Below are 18,798 nucleotides of genomic sequence, written 5' to 3' on the forward strand. Positions count from 1 at the left end.
ATGAGGACCTGAAATAGATATTGTTTTAATTAAGGACCTAAAGTACCCTATTTGTTTTAAAGAAGGGCCTAACCAAGGGCATTTTTTTTTCTTTTTTCCTTTTTCTTTTCTGATTCATTGCCTTTGTTTCCGCCGGCGAGCCCATCTGTCGTTGGTGACCCACACAAGGCCCTACCGGCCGTGGCAACGTGACCGACGCAGATCTGGGCAACCTATAAGAGTAGGTACAATCATTCAGTTAGTGAGGATAATGACTAGATATATATAGGAACAATTATATACAAAGATGTGAAATATTTTACCATGACTATGTTGTCTGCTAATGATTCTTTGATAAAACTGGAAAATAAGTGTTGAAAATGTAAGTATTGAATATTAGCGCCAAATTCCCCCTGGAAAATTAGAAAACAATATGTGTTTGGTGAATAGATGAAAATTAAATGACAAATTTCATTACTTTCTTATTGAGTATGGAATAGCAAGCATCATTGGAAAGTTTTGACAAATATAATTCGTAAGAATTTTGATTTCCGTTGGATATTTCATCTCTAAACAATTTAAGCAAGTTCTTCCTTACTTACCTCATGAAGCGATTTTCAACTTAGAACAGTCAACCAAGTTCTGTCTAGTACTAGACGCAATTAATGGCAAATTGACGTTTATAGAGGGCAATTCAAATGTTACTCAGTATCAAATTTTTTTTAGTGTATCAATCGATGACGTTGTGATTGTTAAATCTTTTTTGTCCTGCGACGTACGGACAGAATTTACATGACTTTCATGTAATGCGCGTCCTTTCTCTCTCTCTCTTTTTCCCCTTAAATTTTGGAATATCTCAAAAGAGTTCTTGTCAAAAAAAAAAAAATTTCTTTTGATTTGCACCATAAGGACATCTTTAGACCTTTTTCACTGAACATGTTTATATCATTTTCTGTGATAGATCCACAGAAATGAAAATTTAAAATTAAAATTTTTAAAAAAAAGAGGAAGAAAAGGAGGCAGTACAAAGTAGTTGGAGTATTTAAATATGTAATTTTGACTTTTCGAAGATTAATTAGGGATGCCACATATAGAAACAAAATGATTAGCTGCCGGGAGAATTTGTCGTTAATTGCAGTTGATTAATAAATGAAGATCGACTTTTCAACCAAAAAAGAAAAGAAAAGAAAAAAGAATAAGAGAAGATCATTGACTGGTCAGTGATGTGACGCAACGGTACTTCTCAATCCATGACCTAATTTTGCCAGCGACTTTGAAGTTTAGTTGAGGACGTTCCTTGGATCCTCAAATTTTGTCCACGTGTTGACGTGGTCTTAAACTTTCAACTGCTACGATTATATGTTCCTAAACTTTTGATCAGGGCATAATATCTTCTTTAAACTTTAAATTAGTCCGATTAAGTGTTTGAATTCTCTCAAAATGTCGAATCTCATCTTCACATGGAAGGGACAAACCCATAAGCCAATAGAAATAATGTCTTCTTCTCAAGTTCTCATTCGAGATCGCGTGAGATGAATAATTTCGAGCCGGTCAACGCGTGATCAACCGGTGAGAATGTCGAGAGCGTTTGATGGAACGAAAGTGATTGGTGTGTTCGAGGGAAAATAAATTTTAAAAAGTAGGGTTTATCACCAGGGCATACAAGAAGCGATCCACCAATCAAGAATAAAGAATTTTAAGGCTTGCCTCCAAGGAATTCGATAAGGAATAAAGGTGCTACTGACTTGAGTGGGATTCTCATATTTTGTCAAATCAAAATCTGCATGCCTGCAATGGAAAATGCACCCTTATGCACTCTCTTGGACTAAGACATTCGAAACATTAAGTTAGAAGACTACTCAAAACTAGAAAACCTACTTAGACTAGAAAACAACCCCGCCCGCCTGAACCTAATCGAATCGGCCTTTATTCTTCCATCTCTAGAAATTCATCTCGGAGGCCTTCTCCTCATTGGATCTTCCATTGGGTCTTGTTGTGGCCGAAAATCTCACTTTATTTACATAAATATTGCATGTGCTTGGCTGATTGACAAGGTTTTAGGTGGGCTTATGAGTTGATTATTTCCAGTGGAGATTTGATGCTCCAGCATCTCTACCATGTTATCCAACAGCAGAAAATGAATGTGACACCAGGAGGCAAGAATCATCTAACACGACGACTGAATCTCTTCCAGAGTTCTTCCCTTTGTCTCTGGGACAAAGAGGATCACAAAGACAACAGTAAAAGCGGCCACAACCGCATAGATTGTGAAGGTACCTGTGGAAAATTGCAGAGGCCATGTCTGTCAGCAGCTAGTGTTAAGCATGAGGAAGGGTGGGTCGTGCAGGGGAGAGGGAGAGAGCGAGAGAGAACCTCCGGCACTCCAATCCAACTGTAAGTTTGCTGTCACCGTGATTACCCACGTTGTTATCCAGTTTGCCAACGTTGCCATGCTGCTGGAGAGGCCCTTAATATTCGCCGGAAGAATCTGGCATGCAAAAACGAATAAAAGTTTGAGTTAGACTCCATAAATCAGAGGATGCTAGGACATATTCCCTGGTTTTAACTTATTGAAATGGCTATGGATTTGTGCTTACCTCAGACATGATAAACCATGGAATAGATCCCATTCCCACAGAGAAGGCAACAACAAAACCCTGGATATGATGACGCTCAGAACATACCCTTAAGCTTATAAAGCACAATGAATAAGCACAGACAGTGAGTATAAATGATCATACCACAAGCCCAACCACCGACAATATTCCCATTATGCTGTACAATTTAGAGTCTTCTGAAGCAGAACTCTGGAATATGGAAGAACAATGTCTCAAAAAGCAGCCATTTCCTCGGAACCGAAAGGTTTATAGTAACAGCATTACTCACCTCCATATAGAATGCTGCAGCCACAAAAAGAAGGCTCAAAGTCATTGCGGATGAGGATACCTGCAAAAACAGATTTAGATACCCAATTTGGGCGTGTTTTAGAGAATCTTAACTTCCGTGAGAATAGTCATACGCACTATGAGAATCAGCCTTCGGCCTGCTTTATCGGGGAGAAAAGTCGCAACCCCAGCGGCAAGAACCTACAGCATGAAGGGTCCTTACACCTCAGATTAGCTCAAAAGTTTTTTGCATTGTTTAACTGCTACCTCTGAGAGGATCATCCATTTACCTGGATAGCACCGACTCCAACTGTTGCGGCATCACTTGAAGAAATCCCTATTCAAATCGAAGCACATTAATAGAAGCCTAATCAACCAAGAGAAGCTTTATTGGGTCGCATCCGTCAACAGATGCTACTCAGAACAACAGCAAGTATCAGTATGACTTTGCTCACCCTGGCTATAGCAGAATCTAAAAGAGGAATTTCTTGATCAATTCTTTCACCAACTCTTGCATAGTTCAAGTTTAGGGGTTTTCTCCAACTTCAATTGATAATCCTCTATTCAAGTCTATTCAAATAGCAAAATAAAACATTTGATTCCGAATCTTTTTAATTAAACTTAACACGATATGATAACTGCATCCTCAATTAGAAAAAAAGTAGAGACAAATGCCATCTTTCTGGGAGAAGAGCATATTGAATAGTTTTCAGCTTAGTCCTTAATGGTAACTTTGAAAAGGAGAGATTTAAAGTTGCAGGTTCTAACAAATTCACTTCTTCGCTCTAGTTAAATTTAAATAAGGCTGCAATGTAACGCAATCAGTTGCCACCTGCACTTTCAAATATGGTGGTGGAATAGAAGAAAACACCATTGATGCCACTGAGTTGCCGGAGCATAAGTATCCGATGCCTACCTGCAACACATATATTTGACACAAGAAGGGACAAGATGTCAAGGTATGAGATAATAAAGTTCAAGATAAATTCAAGTGAAACGTTTACCATTAAAGGAAACCAATATCCTTTCTTCTTGAGATCTGCAAACCTGATCGTTGCTCTTTTGCTTGTTGATTCAACAGATCTCTGTGTGAAGTATGTAATTCATTACAACTGATACAAATTTAAAAAGAGTGAAGTTGAAACATAAGTGGATCCTTTATGTTTAGCAAACTAGCTCAAGTCCTTTTGCAGTAGAAAAGGCTCAAAGAGCTGCACGGATGACAATTTTTTATCATCACAACCTTCAAGTTGGAAAAGCTTTCCAATTCCTTGATTTCATTAACTTCAAGGGTAATATCAGTATCAGATACCCGTAGCACCTGCAAAGAGGCTTCAAATTCTTCTGTCAAGCCCATTTTGGCCTGCGGCATTTTCCATTCCAATGAACATAAAGCAGAAGAGAAACATAAGAAACCAGTGAATGGAGAAATGAGTACAGGAAGTAAATAAAGGGGTGGGTTCAAACAAAGTATTAAACACGGAAAAGACCATATTAGATTTCACACCAACCATCGAGGAGACTCTGGGATGAAAAACAAGCCAGGAATCAATATTGCACATGGCAGAGACCCTGCAAATAATATTCGAAATCCAAGGAAAATTACAAGAAACAAGTTAGTCGAGTGTCACCAAATCAATGGCTTCAGAAAATTGATGAGAATACTTGGCCTATGACCTTGTAGAAGAAATACCATCGTGTGTGGCCTGTCATTCGTTATATATCACAGGGAATTATGTCCAAAATTAATCAGCAAAATTTATGTGGGCATGTTCAAAAGTATTGTATGCTGTTAGCAAAAGTAAAAAAAAAAAAATACAGAGCTTTTTCTATGTTGGAAGTCTTGTGTCCAAAGTGAAGTACATCCGGCATCATATACTTCTCTTCGAATAGATGATTTTCTCTTCATGGACTTACCCAAGATAGCAAGGATCCTCCAGTTGAGAAATAGTCCAAAAAGGTAAGCCAACAATGTTCCGAATGTGAGTGAGAGCTACAAAAAGAAAGGGAAATGAAGCACTTTTCCATTATCTGTTGGCACAACTTCAAAACTGCTAGAAGGTATCATGTCAAGCAGACGAATGAGAAGTGGTAGGCGTGTTGACCTGATTCACAGATCCCAGGGTTCCTCTCATGTTCTCAGGCGATATCTCAGCTATGTAAACCGGCACCTATCGATACCAAGGGCCAGAATTAAGATTTGTCGCACTGCTGCCAAGTGCAGGTGCAAAGGGTAATAAGAAAGAGCTTTCCAAAGATTACCGCATAAGAAATTACAGCCCCGCCGAATCCCCCCAACAACCTTCCCATGTATAAGAATGAGGTATTCTACAGAAGCAGCCAAGGAGTACATAAGGACGTAACCATGGTCGATCGAATTTCACGAACTATCTGACTATAGTGATCACTCACCTTGGCAAACGATATTGCCAACCACCCTACGACATTAGGGACTGCAGTTGAACATTGTGAGAAAACTAACAGTGTGCACACAAGAATCATGATAATATCTTGTTAGATCGTACAGCTATTCATTCATCATGTGCAGCAATTTGTTTTAAGCGGTGAATCACATCAGCAGCTTCACCCATAATAGCCAATAGAAACCCAGTGGAAGCTTTAGAGCCTCATGCTGAAAAGCCGGAAGCCACGGAAGGTACAAGAACGACACCAAAAGCTCCATCAAATAAAAAATGTTAGTTACTCAAAATCGAGCAACTCATTTTTATTTCTTTTTCAGGATGTTGGCGGTTCAGTGCTGAAATTTTCCAAAATTAAGTCACTTTATTCAAAGAATAATTTCAGCAGAAGAGCAAAAAGCCAAAACAACTAGAAGCTCCCCTGAAATAGCGCAGAGTTGACTACGACAAATGATACATGAAACTCCTATGAAAATGGCAGCTGATCGAAATGAGTGGCGTACCCCTTTCCGACCGATGTACTCCGCCATATGACCGCTCATGATTGCCCCAGTCATACATTCACTACGGAGCCAAATATTGAGTACTATTTCCACCATTATACCGCAATCAAGAGGAAATTGCGTCAGATCCGAAACCAGAAGAGAGAGATTAAATTCCGGATCCTGAAGCGTGTCGAACCTGCGAGAGCGAAAGGCCTAGGTCGCTCATTATGTCCTCCTCCGTAGGAGACGAATACCCACACTGAAAGCCGAAACAGCACAAGAATTACACACCCACAAAATTCGCCGATGGATAGGTACGCGGGTAGATAGATGCATGGATGGATAGATAGATGGACGGGAATCGAAACGCATTATGCGAATTCGGGCTTACAGCGAATCCGTACTGGACAGAGCCTAAGGCGACTATCAAAACGCAGAGGAGGACGACGACGGAACTGCCGTCACAGAGGATCTTCGCCGCCGATCTGGAGAGGCCATGCTGCCTCGACGCCCTCCCCTGCATCGTGTACTACACCCTCGTGCGGATGAGCGGCTTCCTCAGGTCCCTCCCGACCTCAGCGTCTTCAAGGGCTGGGCGCCGCCCATTGTTGAAGCTCGAGGCTGGCAGCTTTCTTCAGAAGTGAAGCTGCTGCTGCTGCTGCTGCTTCTTCTTCCTCCTCCTTAGCTTGAGTGAGCGAGAGAGCGATGCGAAGTGTGATCTGAAGCTCGAAGAGCTGTGAATAGTGAGGCACGAGGATTAAGAAGATGTTTGTGAGGAGATGACTCGTTGCTCTTGACTGTTGGCATTTGAAGTAGAGGGAAGATGATGGCGCGTATCGTGAAATTAAAAAGATCGCGGCCCGGGGTTACGCTCGCATGTGTCCGACCGACGTGTCTTTTTTGTATTTATCAAAATATGGTAAATTGAAAATGACTTTGACATTGTGTTTATTCTGCAAAAAATTAAAAAATTATCGCTTGCTTCAAATAATTAGCCTGCAAAAAATATTCTCGTTATCCACGATAACTAATGTCTAAATATTTTCTTGGGCAATGCACATATTTTTTTGTTCATTCATTTCGCAAACAATACAACCGATTTTTCTTAAAATAATATTTTCCAAACCAATCACTTTTATGGTGAAAAAACGAAGTCTAAGGTGCCTTTATTTTGAGGAAATAAAGGATTTGAAAAATACCTTCTAAAAAATGATCGATTATTTGCCTACATAAGTGAATAAATACTAAAATATTTTCAATATTGATGACTATGAAGAGGAAATAGTTTTTATTGACTAATTAGTTTCGGCGATACAAATAATTATTTTTAGGAAACATTTTTGTATAATTCATTTTGCGCTTTCAAAAATATTTTCTTAAAGATAATCGCTTATATCGCTTACAAAATTTAATGATAGTGAAAATATTTTTTATTAGCTAATTATTTCGAGCTATATAAATGACAATTTTTAGAATATTTTTAGAATTATTTATTTTTCATGAAATAAATAAAATCTAAAATGATTCTTTAGATAAGTATGTTTCAATTTTCTTATAAAGAAGTTGCAAATTGATACTTTGTTCCGAAAATTTAAAATGGTCCAAAGTTTTAAAAAAAGTCATTTTCCTTTTTCAATTATTAATGCATCTTTTGGAAAAGAGAAATACCTACGCGTCTATATATCTATTCCATATATGAAAGATGATTTTTAGACATACTTATCTCATTTGTCACTTCATGCATCATTTCTTTTTATTTTTTTATTTAGATTTTTATTTCAACCATTAAGGCATTAACTTTTGCCATTTTGTTTCTCCTCCTCCTTTCTGCCACTCTTTTTTTTTTCTTTTTAATGAATTTTTGTTTTATTTTAATTTTGCAAGTTATATTATCTCACTCCTTTTCCTTCAAAACATTTGCATAATCACAAGGTCACATAACTTAAAATTATGTCGCAACATTTGGCCTTTTTAACAATATGTAAGCATGTCAATATGTCTCGTACATGATTGCGAATTCACTATACACAAAGGAGACGCATAGCCTTATCAATAATTTTCTTTATTGATCGAGCCATCGAAACATTTAGTGTAACATGAGATATCATTCTAGAAACTATTACATTATTTTTAGCGTGACGAAACATGGATGGTCTTGGAAGTTATCATTTTAATAAGTCTTCCAACTCTAAAGCTATGCGAATCCTCACATTTAAAGATAATTTTGGGGGAATCATTGAACAGCTGGAAGACAAATTGAGATTTATAGAGAGTGCTACGGATGTGGAAAAATTTAAAAACGACCAAGCAAACCAGAATATTAGATTTCTAGTGTAATGAAAAGATTAATAATATTGTGATTATTAAATCTTTTTGGTCCGGGCAGCAACAACGCCGGTTAACATGTTAGTAGACAGATTTTAAAGTAACCCACGCTCTTCTTAAGTTTTTTTTTTTTTTTTTTTTTGGGGGAGGAGGGGGGGGCGCAATTTCTTAAGTTATTTGAAATATCTCATGGGCGTTGTTTTATCGTTTTGTAAAATTTGTACCATAAGGACACTTTTCAGACATTTTCATTGAATAAATTGATATTTTTTTTGCATAGATAGATCCACAGAAGACAAAATTAGAATTAAAAAAAAAGGAAGAAAGAAAGGAAAAATTGCCCAAAAAGTTCTAAACCTTTTGCATGGTGACTAGTTTAAATCCTAAACATTCAATTGTATCAATTTAGTCCAAAATCTTTCAATTTGGCCCATTTAATGTTAAACCTTTGGACGATTTGTCAAAGTAGTCCTTTCTTGAAAAGGATTAGGACTAAATTGGCACGATTGAAAGGTTTAGAAATAAATTAGTAAATCGTAAAAAGATTTATGAATAAATTGTTACAATTGAACGGTTTATGTTTGAATTGATTATCGTACAATAGTTTAGGGACTTTTAGACAATTAATGGGAAAAAATTGTCAACAAATTTATAAACCTATTGCACTTTTACCCATTCAGTCATAAACCTTTTAAGTTTGCCAATTCAATCCTAAACATTTTCACTTATGGTATTTTTCCCTTTTTTTTTCTTCTGGTTTGTTCTTCGGCAGCATGCAAGGGTCGCCGGACCCTCGTTAGCCGCCGGGCGCTCAGGCGACCTTGCCCGGATCCGAGCAAGGCCATCGTAGCCACGAGCGATGGCAACCTCGCCCTCGGCCGCCGAGGCTAACCTTGCCTAGGCTATCGTGGCTATGGGCGAGGCCAGCCTCCACCAAGGAAGGGACCATCGCCCGCGTAAGGCGAGATCAGAAGATAAAAAGGAGAAAAAACATAAAAGATTAATAAAAAAAATTGAATTATTATTAAAAATTGTTCATATCAACTTCGGTCATACCACGTAGGACTGTCGGCGTCCACATCAACGATTTGCAACCAATATGACCGAATTAGTAAGAAATGAAAAAGTTTAAGACTGAATTGACAAAAGCACAAAAAGTTCGGAACTTTTTTTGTGATAATTTTTCCCGATTATAGTCTCTACTTGGAAGCCAATTAGGGTACTTAAATTTGTGCTTTGACTTGTTTTGAGAGAAGGTTCCAGAGACATTATAGTCCAAATTGTTAGGGACGGGCGAATATAGAAATAACCCGACTGACTGTCGGAAAATGAGTTGACTTATATATGAAGATCGACTTTCCATCCCCCCAAAAAAAGCCAAAAAAAGATCGTCCGCTGGTCAGTGATGCAACTGCATTTCTCAAATCACGCGAGGATTTGAAGACCTAACACTACATACCTAACAATATAGCCTGACTCGTAGCCGATAAATATGGAACATCAAATGTCTCCTCCAGAAATGTGGGGGGATGAGAAAATTAACTAAACTCGAGAGTAGTAAAAGTTCTCAAATATCCTTGGGACAATGAGATTACCGGTGTTCAAAATTTTTCTACGCGCCATGTCGTTCTCGGGGCCATCGATTGCTTCAATGAGGCTCCTGAACTTTTTTATAATCAATACTTAATATCTTGTTTAAACTTTCAATTGGTTCAATTAGGTCTTTGAATTCTATTAAAATGTTCGAGATATCGTCGCTTTAATGGGATGAAATCGGTTCGAGATAAAAACTCTCATTCAATACGAACAATGCCTTCTTCTCAAGTTTTCAATCGAGATATGATGCGTGATGAGATTGCCGGGAAAATTACTATAAAAAAAAAAATGAGATTATCGGTGTTCAAAATTTTTCTACGCGCAATGTCGTTCTCGGGGCCATCGATTCCTTCAACGAGGCTCCTGAACTTTTTTAATCAATACTTAATATCTTGTTTAAACTTTCAATTGGTTCGATTAGGTCTTTGGATTCTTTTAAAATGTTCGAGATATCGTCGCTTTAATGGGATGAAATCGGTTCGGGATAAAAACTCTCATTCAATACGAACAATGCCTTCTTCTAAAGTTTTCAGTCGAGATATGATGCATGATGAGATTGCCGGGAAAATTACTAAAAAAAAAAAATCCTAAATCTATTGCAATTGTATCAATTCAGTCCTAAACCTATTCTTTTTTGTCGATTAGTCTTAAATCATTTACATTGATGTCAATTTAGTTATTTCAATCAAATTTTGCCAAAAATAGCTGACATGACGTGGCCAATTTTTAATAATATTGTAATAATTTTTCGATTTATTTATTATTTACTATTTATTTTATTTTATTTTCTTTCTCTTTCTTTTTTCTTTTTCTTATTCTTCCTCCTGTCGTGGTCGACCTTCGCCGGTCAGCTAGAGGAAGAAGAAAAAACAAAAAAGGAAAGAGAAAGAAAAAAAAAAGTAAAAAAATAAAATATCTATAAAAAATATCAAAATATTATTTAAAATTGGCCACGTCAACGATTTCCGATCAAAACCGATCAGAAGGACCGAATTGGCACAAATACAAAAAGTTTAAAACTGAACCGGCTCGAATGCAAACTATTTAAAATTAAATTGGTAAAAGAAAAAGGTTTAGAATTGAATCGGGTCGAATGCAAAATGTTTAAAATTAAATTGGCAAAAGAAATAAAAAGGTTTAGAATCGAATCAGCACAATTGCAATAGGTTCGGGACTTTTTCTAATAATTTTGCCGTGTGAATGGTGAATATGTTTGATGGAACAAAAGTGTTCTGCACGTGCGAGGGAAACGAACTTTGGATAGAAGAGTTCACCACCAAGATATAAAAGAATGTTCCACTAACGCAAGATAAAAAATTTTAATATATATATATATATATATATATATATATATATATGGTAAAGATAAAAGATTCTAATATATATATTTTTTTATAACCAAGGTGTCCAGTGTCACTTGCGCGCACCTCGACTATTTCTCGGGGGAGACTAGCACGGCAATCCGCTGCCATGGCCCCTCACTTAAATCACAAGTGTTCGGTTAGGGGAATCGAATCGGGACCATTGCACCTAATCACATAATCCCAAGTGTGTCCTAACGAACCGAGCCACCCATGGGTGGGTATGATGAACTCACACACCGGAGAGGATTGAATAAAAGATAAAAGATTCTAATATTTTTTTTTTTTGCGACCCAAGGAACCCCTGCATGGCCGGCAGCCGGGGGGTAAATCCTGGGGGCAACACGTGCTAGCCACCATACACGTGTCACCGATTAAGTCACTCTGCAACGCCCCTGGGATTCGAATACTCGACCTTTTGCGAGAGGAAGAGTGCGCGAACCAGCGGCGCCACCCGGGTGGGTGGTAAAAAAAAAAAAAGATTCTAATATTCATCACCAAAGAAAAGATTCTAATATTCATCACCAAAGAATTGAATAAAGAGCATAATGAACTCCACACTGGAGAGGAATTCTCATACATTGCCAAATCAAAATCTGCATCCTTCCATCCCAATAGAGAATGCACCTCTCATTTATGGACGGACTAAAGACTAGGAAAAACTATACGGACCAAACATTAATTTCGAAGACCACTCAAAACTGAGAAACTAACTTGAACTAGGAAGCTTAATCAAATTAGCAAACTTATTCAAAATACAAATAATCCTCCGGTCTTAACCTAGCCGAAGCGGCATTTACTCTTCGATTTCTAGCAGTTCATCTCGGAGGCCTTGTCCTCACTCGATCCATCCATCAGATCATGTTATGGCCGAAATCGCCATATCAAATCCACCGCAGTATTACTCAGCAGAAAAAAAAGAAATCCAATGTGACGCCAGGAGGCAAGAATCATTCAAACGACGACTGGATCTCATCCAGAGTCCTTCCCTTAGTTTCTGGGACAAAGAGCATCACGAAGACAACAGTACAAGCAGCCATGGCTGTGTAGATTGTGAAGGTACCTGTTCGAGAAATTTGCGAGGGCCGTGTCAGGTCAGTCAGCAGCTGAGCGTCAAAGCACGAGAGAGCGCGCAGGCGGAGAGGGAGGAGAGGGAGGGAGGGAGGGAGAAAGAGAGAGAACCTCCGGCGCTCCAATCCAACATCCAGTTAGCTGTCAACGTGACCACCCACGTTGTTGACCAGTTTGCCAACGTCGCCATGCTGCCGGCGAGGCCCTTAATATCCGCCGGAAAAATCTGACATGCATAGAGGAGACGATTTCTGAGTCAGTATCTATGAATCGCGAGATGAAGACAAATGACCGTTGAGTAGCCTTCATGTGCGAATTTGTGTGACCAATTGTTCTAAAAGCTTAAACGGTTAGATAAAAGCGTGATTTAATATTTAATCATTCTATCACTCCCTCTCACATTTAGTCTGTTCTTTTTTTTTTTCCAGGACATGTTTAATTTGAGTAGGTAAATGGAGCCTAGAAATATTCAAACTCAAGACATTCTCTTCTGATCCCATGTAAAATTTTATGGGATTACCGTCAAATATTCTAAAAGGACTTTTATAACAGTTGGTTACGATTGACAATAATCCCATAAAATCTCACAAGAAAAAAAATCAGACTAAGTGTGAACGGGGTTGATAGAATAATTAAATATTAAATGACACTTTTATCCGACAATCACACAAAATCTCATATGGTATCGTAGCGGAATGTCATGAATTCAAATATTTCTAGGCCTCTATTTGCCTATCCAATTGAATATTTCCACATTTAATACTAGGCAAAGAGATCAAATGAAGAGCGAGGGGGAAGTACTAAAATAATTTAATACTAAATCACGCATTCATCTAACAGCTTAATAGTTTTTAGAACAGTTGAAAATGGTCCCACAAAATCTCGTACTCCACTAGTGAGAAATAAGTAAATTCTGCTTACCTCAGACACGATAACCCATGGGACAGGTCCCATTCCCACAGAGAAGGCAACCACAAGAGCCTGGACATAATGACGCTCAAAACATATCCTTAGAATTTATTTTGCACATGGAATAAGTACAGACAGTGAGTATAAATTGTCTTACCACAAGCCCAACCACCGACAATATCCCCATTATGCTGTATAGTTTAGAGTCTTCTGAAGCAGAACTCTGCAACAAGCAAAGAACAATGCCTCAACAAGCAGCCATTGCCTCGGAAACCAAAGGGTTGTACTGCCGGCATTACTGACCTCAATATAGAATGCTACCGCCACAACAAGAAGGCTCAGAGTCATTGCGGACGAGGATACCTGCAAAAACAGATTTAGATTCCCGATTTGAGCGTGCTTTCGAGGGTCTTAAATTGAGTGAGGATCTAGTCGTACGTACTATTAGAAGCAGCCGTCGGCCTGTCTTATCCGGAAGCCAAGTGGTAGCCCCAGTGGCAATAACCTACAGCATGAAAGGTTCCTCACACCTCAGATTAGTTCTAAAGGGTTTTGCGTTGTTTAACTGCTGCAGAAGATCACGGAGAGAATCGCCAACTTACCTGGATAGCGCCGACTCCAACAGTCGCGACATCACTCGAAGAAATACCTAGTGAAAATCAATGAACATTTTTGGGAAGGCTAATCAGCCAAGAGAAGCGTTATTGGGTCGCATCCGTCAACAGATGCTATTCAGAACAGCAACAAGAATCAATATGCCTTTACTCATCCTGACTAAAGAAGAATCTAAAAGAGAAATTTCTTGTTTTTTTCGCAGGCTTGTAGAATCTGCCAGTAGCATCCTCTAGGGAATGAAATAGGCTAATTGATTGAACTTTTGAAAATTAATATCAATCAATTCTTTCAACAGAAAACATTCGATTTCTCCAACTTCAATGGATAGTCCTCTATTCAAGTCTATTTAAAGAGGACAAAGAAAACATCCCATTACTAATCTGTTTGAATAAACCTAGCATGATGTGATATCTGCATCCTCAATTAGAAAAAAGGTACAGATAAATGCAATCGCTCTGGGGAGAAGAGCATGATGAATAGTTTTCAGCTTGGTCCTTAACAGTAACATTCTAGAAAGATTTGAAGTTGCAGGTTCTGCTAAATTCACTTCTTCGCTCTAATTAAATGAAATACAGGCAGCAATGCAACACAATCAGTCGCCACCTGCATTTTCGAATATTGTTGTGGAATAGAATAAAACACCGTTGATGCCACTGAGTTGCCGGAGAATAAGTAGTCCAACACCTACCTGCAATACATATATTTGACACAAGAAAGAACAATATGTCAAGATATGAGATGATAAAGTTCAAGATTGATTCAAGAGGAACAATTACCATCAAAGGAAACCAATATCTTTTCTGCTTGAGCTCTGCAAACCTGATTGTTGTTCTTTCGCTTGTTGATGCAACAGATGTCTACGGCAAGTATATAGTCGATTACAGTTGACACTACTTGATAAAGAGAGGAGTTCAAACATAAGTAGATCCATTATCTTTAGCCAACTATCTCAAGTTCTTTTTTGCTGTACAAAAGTATCGAAGGACTGCACGGACGATACATATTTATTATGTTCACAACATTCGAGTCAGAAAAGCTTTTCAGTACCTTGATTTCATTAACTTCATGCGAAATATCGGTATCAAATCCCCGCAGGACGCGCAAAGACGCTTCAAGTTCCTTTCTCAAATCCCTTTTGGCCTGCAGCATTTTCCATTCCAAAGAACAAAAAGCAGAAGAGAAAATAAGCAAACAGATGAGGGAGAAATTAGAGCAGGAGTCACTAAAAAGGAAGAATTAAATACAGAGTAGACCATATCAGAACTCATACCAACCATCGAGGAGACTCTGGGATGAAAAATAAGCCAGGAATCAATATTATACAGGGCAGAGACCCTGCAAAAGATCTTCTAAATCAATATCATGTAAGAGTGTTGTTAGCAAAAAAAAAAAAAAAAATTATTTGTTGGAAGTCATGTAAGAGTGTCAGAAGTTAAGTACATCCAGCATCATAAAGTTCTCTTTGAATAGATGATTTTCTCTTCATGGACTTACCCAAGATAGCAAGGATCCTCCAGTTGACAAATAGTCCAAAAAGGTAAGCCAACAATGTTCCGATTGTAACCGAGAGCTACTAAAAGAAAGGGAAATGAAGCATTTTCCATGATTTGTTAAACCAACTTCAAAACTGTTAAAAGAAAGGTATCACGTGAAGCATACGACTAGAAGTGCTAGGCGTACCGACCTGATTCACAGATCCCAGGTTTCCTCTCATATCATCAGGCGATATCTCGGCTATATATACCGGCACCTATTGATACCAAAAAAAGGGGCAGATTTCAGATTTGTCACGGTGCTGCCAAGTGCAAGTGCAAAGGGTTTGATACGGAAGAGCTTTCCAGACATTACCACATAAGAAATCACACCCACACCAAATCCTCCCAGCAACCTTCCCGTGTATAAGAAGAAGGAATCCTACAGAAGCAGCCAAGGAGTACATGAGGATACAGCTGTGGTTGATTGGAGTTTCATGAATTATCTGACCATAATGATCTCTCACCTCGGCAAATGATATTAGCAGCCACCCTATAACATTAGGGACTGCGGCTATCATCAGCGACTGCAGTTGAACATGGTAAGAATTTAACAGTGTCCATACCAGAACTTATAGAATTACCTAAGAAAACCTCATAGTGACTTTGTTTTGGACATTTAGAAGGAGCAGGTCACCCCAGCAAAGCAAGAAATCAGCAATAAAGTTGGTTTAAGAGGTGAATTACATCAGCAGCTTCACCCATAGTAAGCAATAGAAACCCAGTGGAAGCTTTGGATTCTCATGCTGAAGAGCCAGACGCCAATGTAAAAGCTTGGGGGGTTGCACGACCCCAACTTTTCGACCTCTACTTATGGCTTTATACATGAAAGTTACTTGATGACTCCAAAAGCTCCATTAAGTTGAGCACGTAAATAACTCAAAACCCAGAATCTTACATTTTTTTCAAGTGGTTGGCTGTTCAGTGCTGAAATTTTCCAAAAATCAGTCACATTATCCAAACAATTAACTCCAGCAGAAGAGCAAAAGGCCAAAAGAACTAAAGGGCAATTATCAAGAATATGTCTTGAGTTTGAGCCCGCGAGGGAAATCCGATCCATTTAGTATCCCAATAGAAGGTTATATAAATTTAAAAAGTCTTTGTTGGTCTTTTGGTTGCCTGAACATATGAAGTAATTCATTGGAGAGCTCAAGCATTTTGTCAGAGTAGGCTAGCCGCTGGTCTTCCTTTGAATGGGTAGAGGAACGGCGTGCTCATGAATTACATCCAAAAAAAGTTGCAAGGGTGGAACCGCTCATCCGAACCACATGGACCGGACCGATTATTTATTATTTATAATTATTCCCAAGAAATCTGAAAAAACCGTACTCCCATTCTGAGAAAAGGAAGAAGGAAAAATCTGACAGTAAAGCATCGCACGAGCAACAGAAGCAACAATGGCGTTGTGCGGTCCCCAATGGAACCAATGGAGATCCTCTCAAAGAAGTCCCCTGAGAAGCTCCTGCTACCACGCCCCACAGATCTGGATCTTGATACCTTGTTATTATTCTAAAAAGATGAAGCAGAGACGCCATTATTAGCAGCGAGCGACAACAACATCATCCTCTTCGACCCCAGCTTGTCTTGTCCTGAACACAGAATGCCCCGGAGTCTTTGTCTCTTGCATTGTGTGGCCTTGAGGAGGAGGAGGAGAGAGAGATGACAAACCAGATCTCACCTCTCTTTCTGGGGCTATAAACATGCCCATCACCGTCATAAAACTGGCAACTTTGAGGAGCATCAGCAGAGAAGGCGATGGACCTACTACTCTGGAACATCACGCTTGATGCCACCGCCTCCTCCTCCTCCTCCTCCACAGGTTCCATTGGATCTCCTGGGAACCAGACCCGACCAGCCGGTCCGGTCCGGTTCAGTTCCAAGATCAGGTGGTCCGGTCCTCAATTCTAGAAACTAGGAACCAGCCCCTCCAGTTCGATTCTTGGTTCCTGAGTGGGAGCCGGACCGCTTGGGAACCGATTTCCCCTAGTGGATACTTGCATGTTAATCGATATAGATGGTGCATATAGCAGCTCCCTATTGAGAATGTGTCTTCAGTTTGAGCCCACGCAGAAAAACCCAATCCAAGTATAAATGCCAAATCCCAGTAATAGGACTTGTGACATAAATTAGGAAAGTGAGATATTTAGGTGATCGAACATATAATGTAACAACAAAATCTTATTGGATTTGGATTCCTAGTTTGAGTTAGTTAGAAAGGGATTTCCTCTTTTGGAGACAAATATTATGGACATAAGGTGTGTTTTGGTTACGAAACCATTTCCTCGTTCTTTGGAATATGCGCCGCCGATCGAACTACATAAATGCGGCGTCCGACCTTTTATTTTATCGTTCGATCTCTTGTTTTCGTATAAAAAGTAACAATGTAGATTACTCACAATTGAGCATCTTATATATATATTTTTTTCCCAGGATGTTGGCGTGCTGAAATTTTCCACAGATCAGTCGCATTATCCAAAACACCAATTTCAGCAGGAGAGCAAGAAGCCAAAAGAACTAAAAGCGACCGCGGAATTGCTCAACAAATGGTGCAAGAAACTCCTATGAAAATGGCAACTGATCGGAATGAGTGGCGTACCCCTTTCCGGCCGACGTACTCCGCCATCTGGCCGCTTATGATGGCCCCGATCATGGCTCCCACGTTCACCAACGAGCCGAAGATCGAATACTACATGCAACATTATATCACAATCAAGAACAAACTGCATCAGTCGACAATCGAAAACAGATCCCAACCCAAGATAGAAAGATCAAATTCCGGTTCCTGAAGGAAGTCCAACCTCCGAGAGCGAAAGGCCGAGGTCGCTTATTATGTCGTCCTCCGTGGGAGACGAATATCCGCACTGAAAGCCCGAAAAACAGCGCGAGATTTACAGCGATGTAGATGGACAGACAGAAAGCAAACCGCATTAAGCGGACACGGGCTGCTTACGGCGAATCCGAACTGAATAGGGCCTAAGGCGACGATCAGGACGCAGAGGAGGGCGGAGAAGGAGCCGTTGCGGAGGACCTGCGCCGGTCCGGAGAGGCTGGAGGACCGGCTCGACCCCTTCCCCTTCATCACGTACCAGATCCCCGGGTGGAGCAAAGGCTTCCTCAGGTCCCTCTCGTCCTCAGCGGCGGCATCCTCGATGGCGCTCATGTCGAAGCTCTCGGAGATGCTGCTACTGCTGCTGCTGGCGCTTCTCGTTCTTCCCTCCGCGTCTTCGATGGCTATGGACGATGATGGGGCTAAATATATTGTCACGGGGAAACGAGGGTCGTCTCTCTGACTGTTGGGTGTCGGGGACAGAAGCAGAAGAAGGAACGGAAGATGGATAGACCAGCCTTGTCTCCATCCCCCCTTTATGCATGGCATGTGTGTATGGTGAGCCGTGAGAGATGGTCCTGTGCCGGAAAGATTTCTTAGGGACCAGGGCTACCATAAATGGGGCCGTACGCTTTAAAATCCTAAAGGTGCAATGCTAGCCACAAATTTTAACGGAGGAAAACTTGCACACAGCTTTATCCGGTTTAAGCTCTTTTTCTTTTTTCCTTTTGCCTTTCCATTGTTCCCCCTTTTTTTTTTACCCCTTTCTTGGCTTAATTTAAGATTTGAAGAT

General features: G+C 39.6%; 1 protein-coding gene, 1 long non-coding RNA gene and 1 pseudogene across 2 annotated transcripts; all 3 read right to left on the bottom strand.

Moving 5' to 3' along the window:
* Nucleotides 1-1,701: 1,701 nt before the first annotated feature.
* Nucleotides 1,702-6,614, bottom strand: LOC115736444 (annotated as a pseudogene).
* A 4,936-nt stretch (nt 6,615-11,550) lies between these two features.
* On the bottom strand, nt 11,551-11,931 carry LOC115736359. Its single transcript, XR_004014897.1, has 2 exons — nt 11,724-11,931; nt 11,551-11,678 (listed from the first exon to the last, which is right to left on the bottom strand). It is a non-coding gene; the product is annotated as an uncharacterized LOC115736359 (long non-coding RNA).
* Nucleotides 11,932-11,934: 3 nt separating this feature from the next.
* LOC115736352 (sugar transporter ERD6-like 6) lies at nt 11,935-18,558 on the bottom strand. The gene is made up of 18 exons (XM_030668015.1): nt 18,129-18,558; nt 17,977-18,039; nt 17,775-17,864; nt 15,646-15,705; nt 15,495-15,560; nt 15,331-15,396; nt 15,141-15,216; nt 14,917-14,981; nt 14,694-14,786; nt 14,423-14,503; nt 14,250-14,334; nt 13,634-13,680; nt 13,474-13,536; nt 13,335-13,394; nt 13,189-13,254; nt 13,044-13,103; nt 12,234-12,348; nt 11,935-12,114 (listed from the first exon to the last, which is right to left on the bottom strand). The coding sequence occupies exons 1-18, from the start codon at nt 18,552-18,554 to the stop codon at nt 12,002-12,004; spliced, it is 1,695 nt and encodes a 564-aa protein (XP_030523875.1). The 5' UTR covers nt 18,555-18,558; the 3' UTR covers nt 11,935-12,001.
* Nucleotides 18,559-18,798: the final 240 nt, after the last annotated feature.

This window comes from Rhodamnia argentea, chromosome 11 (assembly GCF_020921035.1).
Source record: "Rhodamnia argentea isolate NSW1041297 chromosome 11, ASM2092103v1, whole genome shotgun sequence".
NCBI classification, from domain to species: Eukaryota; Viridiplantae; Streptophyta; class Magnoliopsida; order Myrtales; family Myrtaceae; genus Rhodamnia; species Rhodamnia argentea.

Bases quoted from the DNA above. Each gene is read 5' to 3' on its own strand.
- LOC115736352 (XM_030668015.1), bottom strand. From the start codon at position 18,554: ATGCCATGCATAAAGGGGGGATGGAGACAAGGCTGGTCTATCCATCTT. The intron at 13,681-14,249 runs GTGGCGACTGAT...GATTTTCACTAG, and splicing joins AACAATATTCGAAAATGCAG to GTATTTCTTCGAGTGATGTC. The intron at 13,395-13,473 runs GTACGTACGACT...CTGTTTTTGCAG, and splicing joins GCCGACGGCTGCTTCTAATA to GTATCCTCGTCCGCAATGAC.